This window comes from Eucyclogobius newberryi, unplaced genomic scaffold (genome assembly GCF_026437365.1).
Source record: "Eucyclogobius newberryi isolate DKJ021-1_F unplaced genomic scaffold, fEucNew1.0.hap1 SCAF_7, whole genome shotgun sequence".
NCBI classification, from domain to species: Eukaryota; Metazoa; Chordata; class Actinopteri; order Gobiiformes; family Gobiidae; genus Eucyclogobius; species Eucyclogobius newberryi.
This window is the reverse complement of record NW_027316389.1, coordinates 11,871,000-11,888,740: the sequence shown is the minus strand read 5'-3', so window position 1 is coordinate 11,888,740 and position 17,741 is coordinate 11,871,000. Positions and strand designations below refer to the sequence as shown.

The 17,741-nt window shown below is 40.4% G+C and overlaps 1 protein-coding gene across 2 annotated transcripts in view; it reads right to left on the bottom strand.

Moving 5' to 3' along the window:
- Nucleotides 1-428: 428 nt before the first annotated feature.
- Nucleotides 429-17,741, bottom strand: part of LOC140349068 (inactive serine protease PAMR1-like) — a 29,478-nt gene continuing 12,165 nt past the window's right edge. The window contains exons 3-14 of one of the 2 annotated variants that reach the window (XM_072435284.1): nucleotides 17,171-17,296; nucleotides 16,551-16,665; nucleotides 14,452-14,669; nucleotides 12,805-12,912; nucleotides 8,058-8,228; nucleotides 7,723-7,914; nucleotides 6,522-7,191; nucleotides 5,527-5,696; nucleotides 4,704-4,770; nucleotides 4,383-4,585; nucleotides 2,844-3,202; nucleotides 429-2,086 (exon numbers count right to left, since the gene is read on the bottom strand). In XM_072435284.1, coding sequence (XP_072291385.1) covers nucleotides 1,529-2,086; nucleotides 2,844-3,202; nucleotides 4,383-4,585; nucleotides 4,704-4,770; nucleotides 5,527-5,696; nucleotides 6,522-7,191; nucleotides 7,723-7,914; nucleotides 8,058-8,228; nucleotides 12,805-12,912; nucleotides 14,452-14,669; nucleotides 16,551-16,665; nucleotides 17,171-17,296 — 2,957 coding nt within the window. In that variant the 3' untranslated portion in view covers nucleotides 429-1,528. Of the gene's footprint in view, nucleotides 2,087-2,843; nucleotides 3,203-4,382; nucleotides 4,586-4,703; nucleotides 4,771-5,526; nucleotides 5,704-6,521; nucleotides 7,192-7,722; nucleotides 7,915-8,057; nucleotides 8,229-12,804; nucleotides 12,913-14,451; nucleotides 14,670-16,550; nucleotides 16,666-17,170; nucleotides 17,297-17,741 lie in introns of both variants that reach the window. The other variant, XM_072435283.1, reaches the window with a different exon arrangement.

Genomic DNA, 17,741 nt, shown 5'->3' with positions numbered 1-17,741 from the left:
AGGAAACATTGAATAGTTTGTTGTTTGCGAGTGCATGCCTCTATTGGCCCTGGCAACCGCGCGCCTCCTGCAGAATAATAAGACTGGATGTGATGGATGGGAGCGCTGATTGCTGTAGTTAATTTCCAATATCATCAGTAATATGGCATTTATTAATCTAATATCAGGGACAGTGTAATATATTATATGTTTTTATCATCGGTAAATATGAACATTATTATTGATGAACAAACAGGCTTCTGTTGTTTTCCTTTGTATTCTTGGGTAGTACTATACAGCTGGTATTCATCTGCGTGTATATATCTGTGTTGCTGTAAGTTGTAATATATATTTGTTCATGTTTAAAAGAGAATTGATGATCTGTAAGTAATGAAGTAATGATGTGTAAGTCCTGAATGAGCACATAGAGAAAGTGTTGGACCACATCCCCTTTTCTTTTATTAACACAATCATTATTTTCTTACACTATGTACACCTCCAGAGGATACAATGATACAGTAACTTGCAGCATATTTACAAACGAGTGTAATTAGCCATTGGATCTATACTTGTATGAATTAGCCAGTGGAAGTTTCCTGATGTATTCAAGTCTGTTCTGACAGGGACGTGAAAGGTTTACAGAAGAACAGTTTGCTACACGGTACATTTAAAGTACTAGCGCCCCCTGCAGATAGTTTAAGCTATTGTCCAGTGTTGCGTGGAAAAGGAAAAGATTTAGCAAATGGTAAGTTTGCATTGTAAAGGTATGTGTCCTGAAATATTGTTAATACTCATGATAAAAGCACCATGAGCAAGGACACAAGGAACTTTTAAAACAAAGTCCCAATCACATTATCCACAGCAATACATATTAACTGCAGTAATGTAGTAATGCTTTGTCAACTTCAGGTGGAGAGTTTGTTTAGTTTGTAAAAAAGCGGTTCAATACTTTGTCTTATAACATACTTTTACCCCACGTTAGTGTGGTTGTACTTCGGATGACATTTTAACGTTTGTATAGCATAAAGTGGAGTTTGTCTGTGAGCACAAGTGCAGCATTTTGGAGTAAAATATAAATGTGTTTGAATATTTTGAATAAAAGGTATTTTTATATTAAGGTTATGGAAGATTTCTATTGTGAACTATTTGACAAGCTTGCTGGTAGTATAAGTGTTTATTTAACCCTGTACTGTATTACTGAGACTCAACACATTTGTAAATGAACAGGGTCCCCAAGTAATTATATACTGTAATTTGGTAATCTGTATACAAACTAGCAATAGTTATGTTCATTCATTTCAAAACACCCTTATAAACTAAGAAAATTAGTACCCACGAGTAAACAATAACTCCTTACTGACCACTTGCATCTTTGTCTATACCTTACACAAGTATTAAATCCAATCATTGCTATTTGGTTAACAGACACATAGGCTGCTTACTTAAAGTGCAATAGTTTAATGTCCAAGGCACCACAAACAGGACATAAAACACTGGCAGAGGAACACAGTAACAGATATCCACATGGTTTGGATGAGTGGAGCGAGTCCTATTTCATGTGTGCTTGGATCCAGTCTTTGAAGCTGTCCACTCGTGTGTAGACCGTGTAGAGGTCGGGGTCACACTCGTCCTTGTCGTAGCCGAAGCTCACCAATCCCACCAGTCTCCAGGGCTCACTACTCGCCCCTTGTGCTTGTTTGTTGTCCGACTGAAATTGTGCAAGTCCAGGGCGCACCAAAATCCCTCCGGTGTCTGAAGGGCAGATACTAGAGTGTCCATAATCGGGCTTCTGGCTTCCGCATAGCATGTTTTCTGTGACGCTAACCGGGACGCCGTTGCGAGCATACTGATCCTCACACGGGACGACGTCAGTGAGGTGAACTAATCCCACCCGGGCCTTCTCTTCGGGGCCGAGCGAGGGGTCGGGAATGAGAGACCAGCCAGTGACCAGCCCCTGCCCCCCTGTCACCTCAGAGTCTTGCCCATCAGAGAGGCACAGGGGCAGAACCTTCTCACCGATCCGGGCTTTGTCCAGCATCTTGATCACAGCCAAGTCCGAGTCCAGGATGAGAGGGTCGTAGTCTGGGTGGACAACGATGGAGGCGACCTGGACGTGAAATGAAAAAGAGGCAGTTAGGCATGTGTATTGGGGACCTAAATGTGAATATGACTGAAATGAATTATTATTTTAAGCTTTAACGTTTATGAAATGTTTGGCTATGGACACCTGATGAATAACAAAATCTTTCCTCATAATATTTCAATTCTGTTTTTTCCCACAGAGAATGTATCGTAAATGTAGAATATTGTGTTCATATTTAATAGAAAAAGCTGGTCTATAGTGGCCAATAAAATGAATGCAATACTAATAATGTGCCAAACTTTTTGCGAGACCCAAGAACAAGTGAGATATATGTAAATTCTACTTCCTTTCACTACTTAGCTTTAAGCATTTGCACATAGCTAATATTTCAAAAATGTCACTACATCACCACCCCCAATGCAATCAGTAGATAATCTTTAAAAAAACACATCTAAATAATGTCTTCATGCTACTATCAGGACTACTAATAATGCTTATAGTTTTATTCTCACTTCTCCTGCAAACACCTCAATTGTAGAGTGTTGTTTTGGCCCATAGGCTTCATTATCCAATAGCTTAGCATGAAATGGGATGAGAGCAAAGGCAGGACATGCAGCAAATTGTCTGAGCCAAGATTCAAACTCACAACGCAGCGGCCGGCAGCACATGGAGCCTGGCCTACGTGCTGCCACCTTAACCACTCAACCCATAAGCTGCACGACGAACTCTCTAATTTCTCAAGCTGAAAAAGAGTTACTGAGGGTCAAACGGCTGCACTTACCTTCAGATGCTGCAGAGCCTTACTCTCTCTGTTGTCATGGCGATAGTGCATCCCCACAACCACTTTGACCTTGTCCGGATCCAGAGGGTAGCTTTTGCCCAGCTCGGTGACACAGTGTGCTGCCACCACCACAGTCCGCTGGTTCACCAGAGCCGCACTGCACACCAGCTGCCACTGAGAAGCCTGCTCAGTGTCACGGCTGCCACTTCCTCCATGTTTCTTTGGAGTCCCAGTCTGGCCATCTGCCTTGGACACCAGGCTCTCACTTCCGATGCTGGACCGGCGGTATATGGCGGCGAGCCAGGGCCAGTGTGCCTCTCCTGGCCTCTCTGGGTCAAAGGCTGGATGCTTCCCACAAACTGCCAAAGATGAGGGGATGAATTGAGAGGATAGAAGGATAGGAGAAGTGAAAACCTACAAATGAGACAGTGTCAATATTTAAATCTTATTGATGTGCATCTTCTATTAAATTAAGACCCAAATGGATTTTGGGAAGCTTGTTTGCCAGAATGCAAAGATGTGTTTTCCATGGGCAAACATGATTAACGCCAAGAGCATTATGATGGGCCCCAAAGTCCCAAATCAATCATGTTTCTTTCTCTGCTGCGGGAGTTACGGAGCTGCTTTTATGGTGAGCTAGTAGGCTTCCAGTGAAACTAAATGAAGATACAAGGTAAGTATTTCACATCTCTTTACACCATACTCAAGTAAACGTAACTTTTGAGAATGATCAAATTAACATTTAGACAAAGAGGAAGTCTCTATCGCCCTAAAAACAGTTTGAATTATAAGTCATATAAAATGTGAGCGCCTTGAGCTTTGATTATGATTACAGTACACATTCAAGATTATGCAATGTTAAAAGATTCATTTAATTATTTTACTTTTTCACCAAGATCTTGTATTGATAATGTGAGAAAGTGACCACAGCGCAAAGCCTTCTCCAGCTCGTCCCAAACACTCTCACTGGGGTTCAGATCTGGAGTAGATTAGTCATTGCTTCTTCTTACATGTTTTCTCTGCTTGATGCCAATGTTATGAACCTTCTCAAACACTCTGACATCTTTTCCATGACCACGGGATTAGTGGTTCCAGCAATGAGAAGTCTCTCCCTGCATGAGGTGGCTTTAAATAGTGAGTTGCAGCTGAAAGATCATCAGCAGTTATGAAGTAGGAGGCTCGGACATATTTGCTTAGCTGAATCCAGATGGCAACTTTTTTCTTTCTTTTTTTTGACAAGCGGAGACAAAATATGAAAAAAACAAGATGACGCATTGAAGAACCTTGGCTAATATTGGTGTTAGTATTTTTAAATATACAATAAGTCTGGTTGGCTGCTGAAACAAACATGAACTTCTGAATAATCCAAGTACAATAAAAGTTCTTAACACTATGATTAGGTAATATCTGAGTTATAAACAATATAATTTGTGTTCTTTTCTCTCTCAATACGTTTCATGAATGCAGAGCAAAGCCTCTCTCAAAGACCTGCCATGTCAAATATTAGACATAAAATGCGTGGCTCTTTGCTGCCCTCACCTGGTGAACAGGAGACATGACGGCCACTCCATTTCCCAGTTTTGAGGCAAGTGCGCCTGGAGCTGCCTGAGTGATGGTAGAACTGGGAGGCACACTCGTACTCGAGGTGAGTGTAGAGGTGGTGGAAGCCTGGAGGCAGCTGAGAGAGCAGAGGGCCATCAGAGCGGAGCTGCCTGCTCAACAGCTTATGGATTGGGGTCTTTCTGAAAGGGATCAAAAGGTACTATTTTGTGTTAACATGGGACAGGTTAATCCTTCAATTTCCATAATTGGTGGCTCTGAATAATGATGATTCAAGTTTTCTAAACAGGCAGGACTTACCTAAAAGGGGCCTGAGGTGGTAGAGTCCGCTGTTTAACCAGTTCTGACACTTTGGGCTCTCGACAGGCTGCAGATCAAGATAAAGATAAAGATAAAGTTAAAGTTCGATCAAGATCAAGATCAAGATCAAGATCAAGATCAAGATCAAGCTGCTGTTACTAATATTCATGTGGAATGATAAAACTAAGAAGGCATCAAAACACCCATATAATAGATTTTGTTTTCCGTTTATAAAAACAATACATTTTTGGCAAAGCTTTGTTAAGTTCATTAATAATATAGATCTCTGCATTGTTTTGTCACATCTCAGAAAATGTTAATTTAGTCCATTGTTAAACTTATGGATACTTTAATATGCTAAAAACTAAACATCATTCATTTCAAAAGTATCCTGACACTATGGAGCGATAAATGTGACGAATCAGATTGTTCCATGGCTCTTTTGTCTAGCCACAAATGGAAAGTTAATGGCATTTCATCCATTTATATTATTTGTATTAAGTATTACAAAATAAAACAAGTTTTTACATTGTTACTTACATTGTTAGGTTTTAATCTCTTAAAATCTGATTTATGACGTAAACTCAAAAGGTCTTATAACTGTAAGTAGTAACTATAAAAGGCTTTAGGCTTGTTTCACCACTAGGGGGAGTAAGATGCACTCGAACAACTTTATTAGGAAATAAAGTTGCAGTTATTATTTACTGTATAAAACACTTTCAAATTGCAAATGGTTCCTTCTACCACACACATGTTTTATATTAATTCTAATCGAGTTTGTGAATAATAATTGTACAGTTGTCATGTGTCAGTTGCAGGTCACCTCTGACACAGAATGGCTGCGTGCCCGTCCAGGTCCCATCTGCTTGACATGTCCTCTGGTCGTCTCCACTGAGAGCGTACGAGTGGTTACACCTGAACTCCACCGTGAGAGGCTGTGCTCCTGACACCACCTGCTGGTAGCCGTTGTAAAGGCGAGGAAGAGGAGGGCAGCTTTTTTCTGTGGTGGGACACAACATACAGGTGTTCTAATGGTGGTGTATGTTGAAAATTAATCTCTTATAATTAGGCTCACACAAAGTACCACTATAGGGAATAAAACGGTTCACCATGTACAACCAGATCTTAATCAGGTCAAGTATACATCAGACTATACCAATAAACAATGAACAATAAGGAAGTCAAACATGTTCCGTTTTGTCTAATTGTTACAATCGCCAACAAAGATAATCGCATTACACCACCAGATTTTGCGGACAAAGCTTTCATGCATGATGCTGTTTTGTAAACTGTAGTTGTTGCACTTTTGGACAAAACACAATGCTTAAGTATTGTATTATGTGCTGTAAATATCTGTAAATATCTGAAACTTGAAATGTATTCATTGTACCACAATTATATCTAGAAAAATCTAAAGTATTATTGTGACTGGTCTTGATAATCGTGATATAAATTACAATATCGTCCTAAGCTACCTACACCACGAAGTTACCTTGTTATACCTAAACTATTCCTATTAAAATGTATTTATTTGGATGATCTTTAGAAAGTGTTTGTTTGTTTGTTTGCTGTTAAAGTTTTTGGGTTGTTAGGTTTTTGCCTTGGAGTACTTTCTTTTTGATCCTCACCAGTATTGTTTCTATTTTCATTTGTATATGTTCTGCTCAATGTATTTTTTATATATAAAAAAATAAAGCAATCAATAAATAGACACTTAAATTATCCAGAAATAGTAAGATAATAATATATAGCATATGTGTGACGTGAAATACAGTCTACTTCTAATAACTCTCACTAAAAAGCCTCAAAAGTTTATACTCACCGTCCATGCTCAGGTTCTTCTCTCTGTCTCGGTCCTTCTGCCTCTCCTCTGCCGTTTTCCCCGCAGACGCCTTCTCATCTTTGCCCGTCTTATTTTCCTTTGCTTTGCCACTTCCCTCGGTTCCTGTGCCGCGGTACATGGTGAACTGTGTGATGTTGATCCTTGTGGGAAGGACTTTCCTGACCGGATCTGCACTTATCGTATTGTTTTGTACTTTGCTGTCTTTTACACCCGCAGTAACATTAATAATCTCCAGGTCAGAAATCTCCAGTATGTTCTCCACCTCTGATATAACCCTCCTCATTTTGGTGTCGTTCGGTCCAGGTTTCTCTCTCTCCTTCTTCCCGTTGACCTGCTCCTCTTTGTGTTCCTTCTCTTCCTGGCCTTTGTCCTTTATCACAATGATTTCTGTTTTGGTGCCTCCAGTGGGCTGTGGGCTGCCGTGTGTTTGGTCTGGGCCGGGCTGGGTTTTCCCTGAGTATTTGTCTTCCCTGTCCACCGCTGTAGAGTTCCTCTCACCATTAGATTTGTCATCACTTGTGTTTTCTTGACCTTTCTCTTTAACTTTCGGGATATCTTGGTCTGTGTATATGTCAGGTTCCTTCCCCTTTTCAGACTCTTTGCTGAAGTCTTTACCCTTTTTGGCTTCAGAGAGCGTGTTATTCACTGCAAATCAACAGACAAGAAGGGACAGTTACTTTATTTAACCTACCAAGAGAGCATTATGTAATTATCTATTATCCTGTGTTTCAATTGTGGCTAAAGGGGCTCATTATGGACACATTTTAGTCAAAGTAGCTGAGTTGGTAGATATGTTTGACCAATAACCCAAACGTAGGTTGCACACTGTCCAGCGATTATTAGTGTTTGATTGATGGTGGACAGATCTTGGGTGATGAGAACCGACTTTTCTTTCTATTTAAAATCAGCGTGCTGACAGGTCCAGCACATGTAATGAAATGAATATGTCTGTCTGGAAATGATATTTTGTGTTCTGTCTTTCAGTGGTCCAAATAATTCAACCCACTGAGCAAAACTTTAACACCCTAATAAATGTGTTTTTGATAAAGATATATTCACACTGAACCACACCACACTTTTTGTGAACATAGTGGCTGAAATGTAGGGGTAGTTCACTCGCTCACATCATTTCACACAACTTTTTTTAACTGCTAACAACACATTTGCACAACTGACCTGTATTGCAGACAGGAGAGGCCCCACTCCAGGTATTGTTGGGTAGACATGTTCTCTGCGAGCTGCCGCTGAGCTCATAGGGCTGATGGCACAAGTACTGCAGCGCTACCAGCACATCATTGGGTCCATAAACCAGAAAGTGGTCCCCATGTGCGGGCTTGGGCGGCAGGGAGCACACTCTTTCCACTGGCACTGACACAAAGTACAGATAAACACATTTAATTTACCTTAATCCAGTTGTTTTCCACCAGATTGTCCACATACTGTATGTTATTTAAGGGCACGCTAACAGTGTACACATGGGTGATAAAATGAAATGTACGTGATTGTCCTACCACAGTTTGGGGCAGGGGCGCTCCAAGTGCCATCCCTTAAACAGATGGCAGAACGGAAACCACGCAGTTCAAAGCCAGGGTCACAGCGGAAAGTGATGCGTGCTCCAGAGTGGTGAAACAGACCCTCTGTAGAGCCGTGGATGGGCACCGGGGGCCTGTGGCAGCCAACCACTGTGAGGAGGAAAGCTGTTATTAAAGCTGTGATGTGGGCAGCTGGCTGGCACAATAAAGAGGATTATGTAAGCATCTGCATCTCAGTTTGTTTTATTCACCTGCACAAACAGACCACACAAAGACAATGTGAGTCTATCACAGTGCGACAGACAGGACTCCTAGACCTATAAAGTCTCATTCAACGTTTTTTATGTGTCTGGATAGATACTTGTTAACTCATTGTATGATCAAGTTGTTAAATACTGAGCTTAGGCCGTCACAGTAGGATCCCAAACCTTGCTCAAGTTCACATGCACAAATGGAAACAGAAAGGGATTCAATGTTCAGACAAATGGAGCGTTTAAGTTGTTAGAGTATTTACTGATGGCACTAAATGTTTGCAGATCTTTCCTCTTTTCCTGCCCCTCTCTTCCTCCAGTATTTGCACCAGCCTACCAAAAATGTGGCTGTATCTTTAAAGTGGTTGCACCAAAACATAGTTGGTGAAGTGTAACCGAGATGAATGAGTCTTGAATCTTTGCATGTTTTTTTTTTGTATTAATATGATTCATAAATACAACATAACTCTGATTTATAAGACCAACCGTTTCCATCTCTAGAACTACTACTTCTAATTTAAGATTGGTGAGACTGAATAGCTCCCTTAGAGGTCAATCAGTCCATTTTAACAGCAAACATGACTTTTACACTTCGCAATTGGGCAAAAATAGTAGAAGCAATAAAAGTTAAACACGTCGACTGCCCATATTTCCAAGCACATTTTATAGTGTCCTTGAGATTGTAACTCCTTATTGATTTTATGTATAGGAAATTGCTTAACAATTCCCCCTAGCAAACTGCCTGAACTGCAACTACACATTCCCACCTCCTTGTTCCACCCAAAAGGCGGAAAACCTCAAACACAATGTACGCCTGCGGAGAAGATGATGTCACATGGACCACAAGGATGTACTGTTGACTTAAAATTAGGTCAGAGCCTGCGTTGCCAGAAGAAACGTTGTTATTGCATGTTTCCGCTAAGCACAGAGGAACTCACAGCCAAAAAAGTCTCCAGGACACATTCCTTCAAACACGTACATTGTCATTTAGACTGTTTTGATTCTATCCGGGGACGTGTCTGTCAGTGATGAGGCCGAATGCGGGGTTTCTCAGGCTGATGATGGCACGGCATAAAGGCAAAACGTGTCCCGATCAGTCCCACCGTTTTTAATTTGTGTTTAGTTAAATGTAATATGAATACTCTTGCAAATTAGTCTCATTATTTAGAATTTCCCGTGGTCAGGATGAGGCAGCCAAGTCGAGATAATATTGCCTTTGCAAAAACAGTTGGAGCAAATGGTTGTGTGTCATAAAAGATTGTGTTGCAACTGTCTTTCTTTGATGTGTGCAAACCGTTCCTCCAGGTTTCTTGGCTTTACTTTACGTCATTTCTGGTAATAATTAATAATAACTGTAAGAGATAAGATAATTTGGTTATAATCAAGCTGCAAATGTTATCTTCATCTTATTTTTTACATGTTTTTCCACCATTCCCTATTAAGATATGAGAGGAGTTTTGTTAATAAGAGTTTATTTTGTTTTGTTTCTAAGAGTTCTTCTATTAAGAGTGTTTTTTTGGAAACTTCCTATAAGTTATCTGTCCTTTTCCTCTGTATCTACTGCGTTGTAACACCAACATTTCCCCATGTGTGGACAATAAAGGATTATCTTATCTTATCTTAATATTGTAGAAAATAACTGTAGGAGTAATGCTGTGTTAGGAAAATCTAACTTTTTTCATGCAGATTCCACTAACTCATTAACATTGAGTCACCACCGTGCAACTCATAATCGTGACATTATGATGAAAATAGTCTCAGTTTTTCCGCCTTCCAACCATGAGGCAATGTTCAGCGCTGATCTCATTACGCGCACAGGAGCAGTAAAGGAGCACAGCGAGTGAATTAAAGCTCATAGTGGTCGTACTTTTCAATGAATAAGTCGTAGCCCGACGACAGTTATCATCAAAGACGTCAAAATGATGGCCGGGATCAAGCGCAATTCGTTTGAGCGATTTGTGCCAGAAAAAACACATTTCCTCAGCGTTAGTTTGAGTCCGGCTGACGACGACTCCCGGGAATATCTGTGAATGCAAACTGTGTGGAACCAAAGTTTTACCTTTTTATATGGGCCTCTGACAGTGCAGAGGCTGGACAGGATTATAGAGGCACAACTGTTTCACCGCTCGTTTTATAGACTCCAATGTAGCAGTGAAAAAGGCCCCGTAAAAAAAAAAAAAGGGTGTAGGGGCCAGCAATGTCTGTTTTTGTGGGATCTTTAAGGGAGCGCACAGAAGCGTGAGTTAGGGTCCTGCTTCCAGTAAATAAAGGGGTTTGTGTATTTTGGCCACAAAGTAACCACACCCTGACAGCCCAGTGCCCCAAAGACGAATGGGGCTTTGCAATTTGAGTGAATAAACACGTAGTAGATGTGTCTTCAGCACTGTGAGTCTACCGTGTTTTGTTAAATAAATCACGGTTATTATTATTATACTGACTTATCGTTCAATAAATAAAGCTGGAACCGTGGAACTATATTTTTTGGGGCTCATAAAGGTGTAAGTTTTTGTTATTTTTGTTGTTGTGTGTAGATTTGAGTGGTAGAAGATCGAATAGGAAACATATGACTCATTTTAATACACTAATTCATTTTTATTATATTATCATTATTATTTATTGTGATGTTTTTCAGTAGCTTTATATTTCACTTTTGTTATTGTGACAGGCTTATTAGCAAACAACAGTTGGAGCTTTGCAACACAGAAAAAAAAGTACTTGAAATTGCACTTTGTTCCTTTTAAAGTGCAATTTCAAGTACTTTTTTACAATGTTAAATTTATAATCCAATAAGCTAAGTTCATATTATTATGCTAATGTATTGCATACACCTTGTGTTCGTATCAAGTTTTGTTAAATAATTAAGTTAAGATTTAGGTCTTTTATCTTGATTTGAATGTGTCACCGGTTCTGTTCATATTTTTTATGGACAGAATTTCTAGGCGCAGTCAGGGGTTGGAGGGGGTCCGGTTTGGGGACCACAGGATCTCATCTCTGCTGTTTGCAGACGATGTTGTCCTGATGGCTCCATCAAACCCGGACCTGCAACATGCACTGGGACGGTTTGCAGCCGAGTGTGAAGCAGCTGGGATGAGAATCAGCACCTCCAAATCCGAGGCCATGGTTCTCGACCGGAAAAAGGTGGCTTGCCCTCTCCAGGTGGGTGGGGTGTCCTTGCCCCAAGTGGAGGAGTTCAAGTATCTCGGGGTCTTGTTCACGAGTGAGGGAAGGATGGAGCGTGAGATCGACAGGCGGATCGGTGCAGCGGCTGCAGTGATGCAGTCGCTGCATCGGACCGTTGTGGTAAAGAGGGAGCTGAGCCGAAAGGCAAAGCTCTCTATTTACCGGTCGGTCTACGTTCCTACCCTCACCTATGGTCATGAGCTTTGGGTAGTGACCGAAAGAACAAGATCGCGGATACAAGCAGTCGAAATGAGTTTCCTCCGCCGTGTGGCTGGGCGCTCCCTTAGAGATAAGGTGAGGAGCTCGGCCACACGGGGGGAGCTCGGAGTAGAGCCGCTGCCCCTCCACGTCGAGAGGAGCCAGCTGAGGTGGCTCAGGCATCTGTTCCGGATGCCTCCTGGGCGCCTCCCTCGGGAGGTGTTTCAGGCATGTCCCACCGGGAAGAGGCCCCGGGGAAGACCCAGGACACGCTGGAGAGACTGTGTCTCGGCTGGCCTGGGAACGCCTCGGGATCCCCCCGGAGGAGTTAGAGGAAGTGTCTGGGGAGCAGGAAGTCTGGGAGTCCCTGCTCAGACTGCTGCCCCCGCGACCCGGCCCCGGATAAAGCGGCAGAAGATGGATGGATGGATGGATGAATAGATTTTTTTGTTTTTAACTTAAGTTGAATAAATTCTAATAGCCAACTTAGATCAAGACTAGTCAAAAAGTACTTAAATCAAGATAAATGCAACTTAATTCCAGCAATTTGAACGCATTGTTTTTGCACCTTGACACCAAGACACGTGACTGTATTGAACAAACTGTGATCGGAAACAGTGGCATAGAAAGCAAAGCCCTTTTTTGACTGTCTGGTCCATAAAGCTTTGGCAAAAATGTAAAATGCTTAACAAATTAGTACTCTCTGTTCCTTTTCCACGTTTCGAAAAAGCCTGTCAGAGTGAAGTTGATTGACACGTTACATAAAAATAGTTAAGAGTCCACAGTATTGAACGACGAAAGCAGCTGCATATTCTGAACAGTCTCCAAATCCCTGAGCATTTTTCCTGCTTATTATGAATTACTCCTTTTAGGAAAAATGCTCTGAGGCAGTTCACATCCAGAAACTGTGTCAGAATAAGGTGGGTCCAAGTTCACTCTAATTTTCACAATTACTTTGCACATGCACAATATTTTTCAGGATAAATGTTAGTTATGTATATGCCTCAGAATAATAAAAGACTTCAAAAAGCAATACTTTACCCATCAAGTGCTATAATTGCAGCATAAATGGTGTTTGGAGCTGAATTAACACTCACCATTCTCACACCTCTTTCCTGTGTACCCGGCCAGACAGGCACAGTGGTAAGTGTAAGAACTGTCCAGGATACAAGTCCCATCATGCAAACAGGGCGACGAGCTGCACGCTACAAACGTGACAGGACAGAGAGGAAATACTGAAATTAGTTACAGCTAGAGGTGTCACAATGTCACATTTTAGTGTTACGGTTATTGTGAGAAGAAACGTCACAATATGATTCACGATTATTGTCACATAACAAAACAAAAGTGAAATCCTTTATTGTCATTTACATTCTAATACATTATTGTCCCAATAATATTTAGTTTTATGAAATAAGACTTTCTGAATGCAAAAGAAAAGTTATTATGGTGTTAACAGCCACATCAAAGAGATGTAAATGCAGGTGTACTTTTATGTAGTACAGAGTGAATTGAAATTATTCAATTTGCTTCTAAATTAGTCACATTACGTATACGGTTTTAGTTCTGACAATTCAATTGTTACTTGAATAATCCCTAGTTACAACATCATGCCAATCCATAAAAATCAGAACAAAATATTATATTATTTATAATAATATTATTATTATAAAACATATTAAAGCCATTCTTGTTTGCTCATCATATCAGCAGTAAAGCATCAAGCTGCTGCTTACGCCATCTACTGGTGAGTATAGGACTCAGAAAATGTACTTTCAATACTTTACAGCCTTCATTATTTATAAAAAGACCAAGATGAAGGTGTCCGGAGGAGTTTAAAAAGCCTGAATATGGTACAATGCACCATAGCGAAAGCCAATTCATTAGCCATGGTTCAGCTGAAGTGGCTGTAAACCCCTGCAGGTGGCCTTGTCCAAGACTCTGACTGTGGTATTTGGACAGGTTTGATTGGTCACCTCTCCTCACTCTGAGCTGGTGCAGGACACTGATGAAAGCTCATAAACACACCAGTATCATTAGCCTCTTCACTTGCCTCAGGGCTGGAGTGGTTTGGACGTTTCCTTGTTTTCCTTTGGGCCCACAGAAAACCACTTTTCATCAAGTCTGACTCGGACATTAGGTCATGCTCCAGAGCTTCATTAAAATGGATTTAATTGAGGATTTGTTTGGAAAGGTTTTTTTTTTTTAGGTAAGGGTTGAAGCATTTTCCTTTTTTATACAACTTTAAGCTGGAATATGTATACGTTAAAAAGGGTGAGTTGGCAGTGGTGCAGGAGGTTAAGTGGGCCCTGGACATTTACTGCACGGTTGGTGGTTTGACTTCCACTCCCACATTGCCAACTCTTGTCAAAAGTGCTGGTAATTTAGAACTGCAATAGGACATGAATTAAGATTATTATGTTATATGCAAAGAGATATATACACAGCAAATGCATGGTCCTGCTTCACACTTTATTCCAATGCCTTTATATATTGGAGAAAAAAATATTTGTAGAAAAAATGTCATAAGTTGCAAAAACAGAAAAAAAATAAAAAAATGTATAATGTTTTAAAATCTGTTTTAGCGCAATACATTTATTATTTCATGTATAGAAGATGGTATAAAAAATAAACTTTGTCACACATTTTCAAACTTTGTTTACAGTAAAATTAGAAAATAAACATTACAGCGGTATTCTTTGTGTATTAACAACAACTTTTACTGGCAACTTTAATCTCTTTACCTGACGTTTCCTGAAAAGTAGCAAAGAAGCCGTCAAAGTTCTTGTAGCCGTCGGACACGAAGAGGATGTGCAGACTGTTGCCAGTGCTGTGGATGGGCGGCGGCCTGCTGCTGCCACAGAATCGACCAATCACACGAGAGCGGACGCTGTCTCCGTCTCGAACCTCGATGTAGTCGTAATGACAGGAATGATGGGACTCCACGCTGACCATCATAAACCTTGGACACAGAAAGCAGAAGACATTGGACACATAAATTCCACCAATCGTCAGGATGTGATGTTTTACTTGAACAGCTGGAACGTGGCTTTAATATCCACTTCCCATCGCTCAATACTAACATGTAATGATTGTGGTAAGTAAACAGGCTTGATAACTGGTGATTTGTAATTTGTGGTCTTAAAGGAGGAATTTAATGTGTTTCGCTTTGTAGTGTTGCCAAATGTAACAGGGAAAAGTTCAGATTAAAGGTGCAACTACAAGTCACATTAAATCATACGAGCAACAGATGTCGACAAGTAAAGTCGGTGTTGATGATACTAGAAAGGACAATGTGCACATTTTTAGAGATCCAAGAAGGAAAGTAGTAAAAAATATGGTTTATAACTTGGCAATATAATTTATTTTAGTGTGTTTGAATCTGTGTTTTGTTGGCACTTTGACTGGAAAATGTATTTAACAGTTTTATCTAATTTTATCAGGGGTAGAAAACATTAGCAAGAATGAATCATATATATCCACATCTTACATCTGAAACACAGGTCAAGGTAAGTATATTTTAGGTCTTTAGATCTCAACATTTGCTTCCAATCATTGAACCCTGTTGTTTGGATGCAGATGCCACAAATCTACTGCCAGTGGAGGACACACGGACTGCTGGGGATTTGAGATGTAATCTTCTGGGCTTTACATTAAATATGAAACGAATTATGCCATGGCCTGTAGCCAAATTACATTTCTGTTACATCTATGACAAAACCTCGGGCAATGGAAGCAGAATAACGTCAGACAAATGAAATCCAGGCAAGCCAATTAATGCTGTTTGTCAGAAAATATGTAATGTATAGAGAAACTCATAAAAATGACATAGACTTACTTTCCCCATTAGTGTACAAGTAATAAAGCTGCAAAATGTATGTTTAAGAGGCGGACAAATATTGCAAGGGCAAAATTAACTTTACAACTGTGCTAAATCTATAGGGAAAAGGCACGTGGAGCCATAAAGTACTATGTATGTTGCGTTGAGTGCACATGTCTCACAAGTACTGCTAAAAACAATAACTGTTTGGCACGTGAAAGTGTTATAAAAGTCACGGGGAAAATATACTGACGCGCTGAAAAGCCATACTGTTGTGGTTACCAAGCTTTGCAGCAAAATTAAGCATGACATACTTTGAGCAAAAATGTCTGGACAAAGTGGAAATTGGACTATGGCGTGCCAGGATCACTATTACAGCTGGACATTAAAGATTTCAATCATCTCGTTTGATTCCAGATGAAACTGTGGTAATGGCAGTAGATTTACAGACACTGTGATCTCCAGAAGGGACAGCTCTGTTGTTGCTCTTTTTACCCCATATGCCAGGCATGTCCAAACTACGGCCCAGGGGCCAAATGCGGCCCTTAGACCAATTTGTGTTGGCCCTCCGGCTTCCTGCTAAGTTGGCCCAAACAACAAATAGAAGTACTTTTACTGTAAAATTGGAAAAAATCAAGCATTTTGATGTTATACCAACCTAATAATAATGTTCCAAGTCTTATGAAAGGTGTGGAGGCATCAAAACTATGTCAAATGTAAAACTTCAAATGAATCACTTTTCAAATTTGACATTGTCAGGTTGTTTGTGGCCCTTTGCTCCATATACGTTTCAAAATGCGGCCCTCACTGCCATATGCTGTTTGATTTTTCAGCCATGTCATCATCTTCTCTCATCACCATAATTTGTATCGGAAGTTGTATTTATGTTACATTTCCCATTCCGTAATTTTGCAGTCTGTGGCGCTCTAGAATCTGCTTCAAAACTGCTGCGTTCTGTAATATAAAACTGTTATTCCCAAACATAACTCACAAAAAGAAAGCCTATACAATTGTCAGTTTTACCTGAGTTCCACGGTGAAGGGCCGGTCCACCTGAATGGTCCACTCGCAGCGGGCGTTGTTGGGGTAACTCTCCAGCAGCACATGGCCTTGTTTTTTCCGGATCACTCCCCCACACTCTGGAAAGACCCACAGCGAGGCATTTCATCACGGAAAGTTGTGCTTTTAATTACGGCATAATTATTATTTTGAAGACCCAAAATCCCACTGTTATGGTTTCCAATATAACCGACTACAATTAAAGTTCCACCACTCACTGTGAAAAACACCCTCAAAGACAGACCATAGGAACACAAAGAGTCCATTTTCTAAGTCTTTAATTAAATGTATCTCGGTGGTGCCTTCAGGGGAATGATTTGCGTATTAAGAAAGTTGTCCGCATGGTACGTATTATATTTTCTTCTGTATGTGTTGCTATGCATGGATAGTCTTTGTCATTCAGCTTTGTGCGGAAAAGCTCCCAGGCAAATGGCATTCTTCCAAAGTGCCATCATGGACATTGATATAAATCAGCGGAGAACACACGGCGCATACTGGAAACAACCTCTATAGTAAAGAATACCTTGAAAGGATTGCAGAAGCTCAATGTAAAGTAAATTGCGCCCTTAAATAAATAACACGTACTCATGCAGTCTCCTCCGGACCAGCCGGGGCGGCACTCGGCACAGTATCGGCCAGTGATGAAAAAGTCGTCCCGGGATCCCCACGTCCCGTTGTTACAGCGTTTACAGTTCTCAAATATACTGCAACCTGCAACAGGAAGAGGAAAAAACACACAGCGTTACAGATTTCTACTTTGAACTCGTACACAAGGCAATTCAAAGTGCTTGACTTCCTGCTGCTGTCAGACTCTACAACAAACACTGCTAGCCCTGAACATGTGCAATACTGATGTAACCATGTGCAATACCATCATATTCATGTGCAATACTGAATCAACCATGTGCAATACCTGTAAATAAGAGTGTTCTATTTTGTTTTTATTCGGTTTACTTACCTGCTAATAGTATTACCTAGTCTTGTGCTAGTTATTTTTACTTCATTTTATTTTATCCTATTATCATTATTTTATTATTATTATCTGATTTTTATCTTTATTTTGGATTTTTATTATCTATTTCATTTTATTTTATTTCCCCCCCTCCATTCCCTATTAAGATAGGAGAGGAGTTTTGTTAATGAGAGTTTTTTGTTT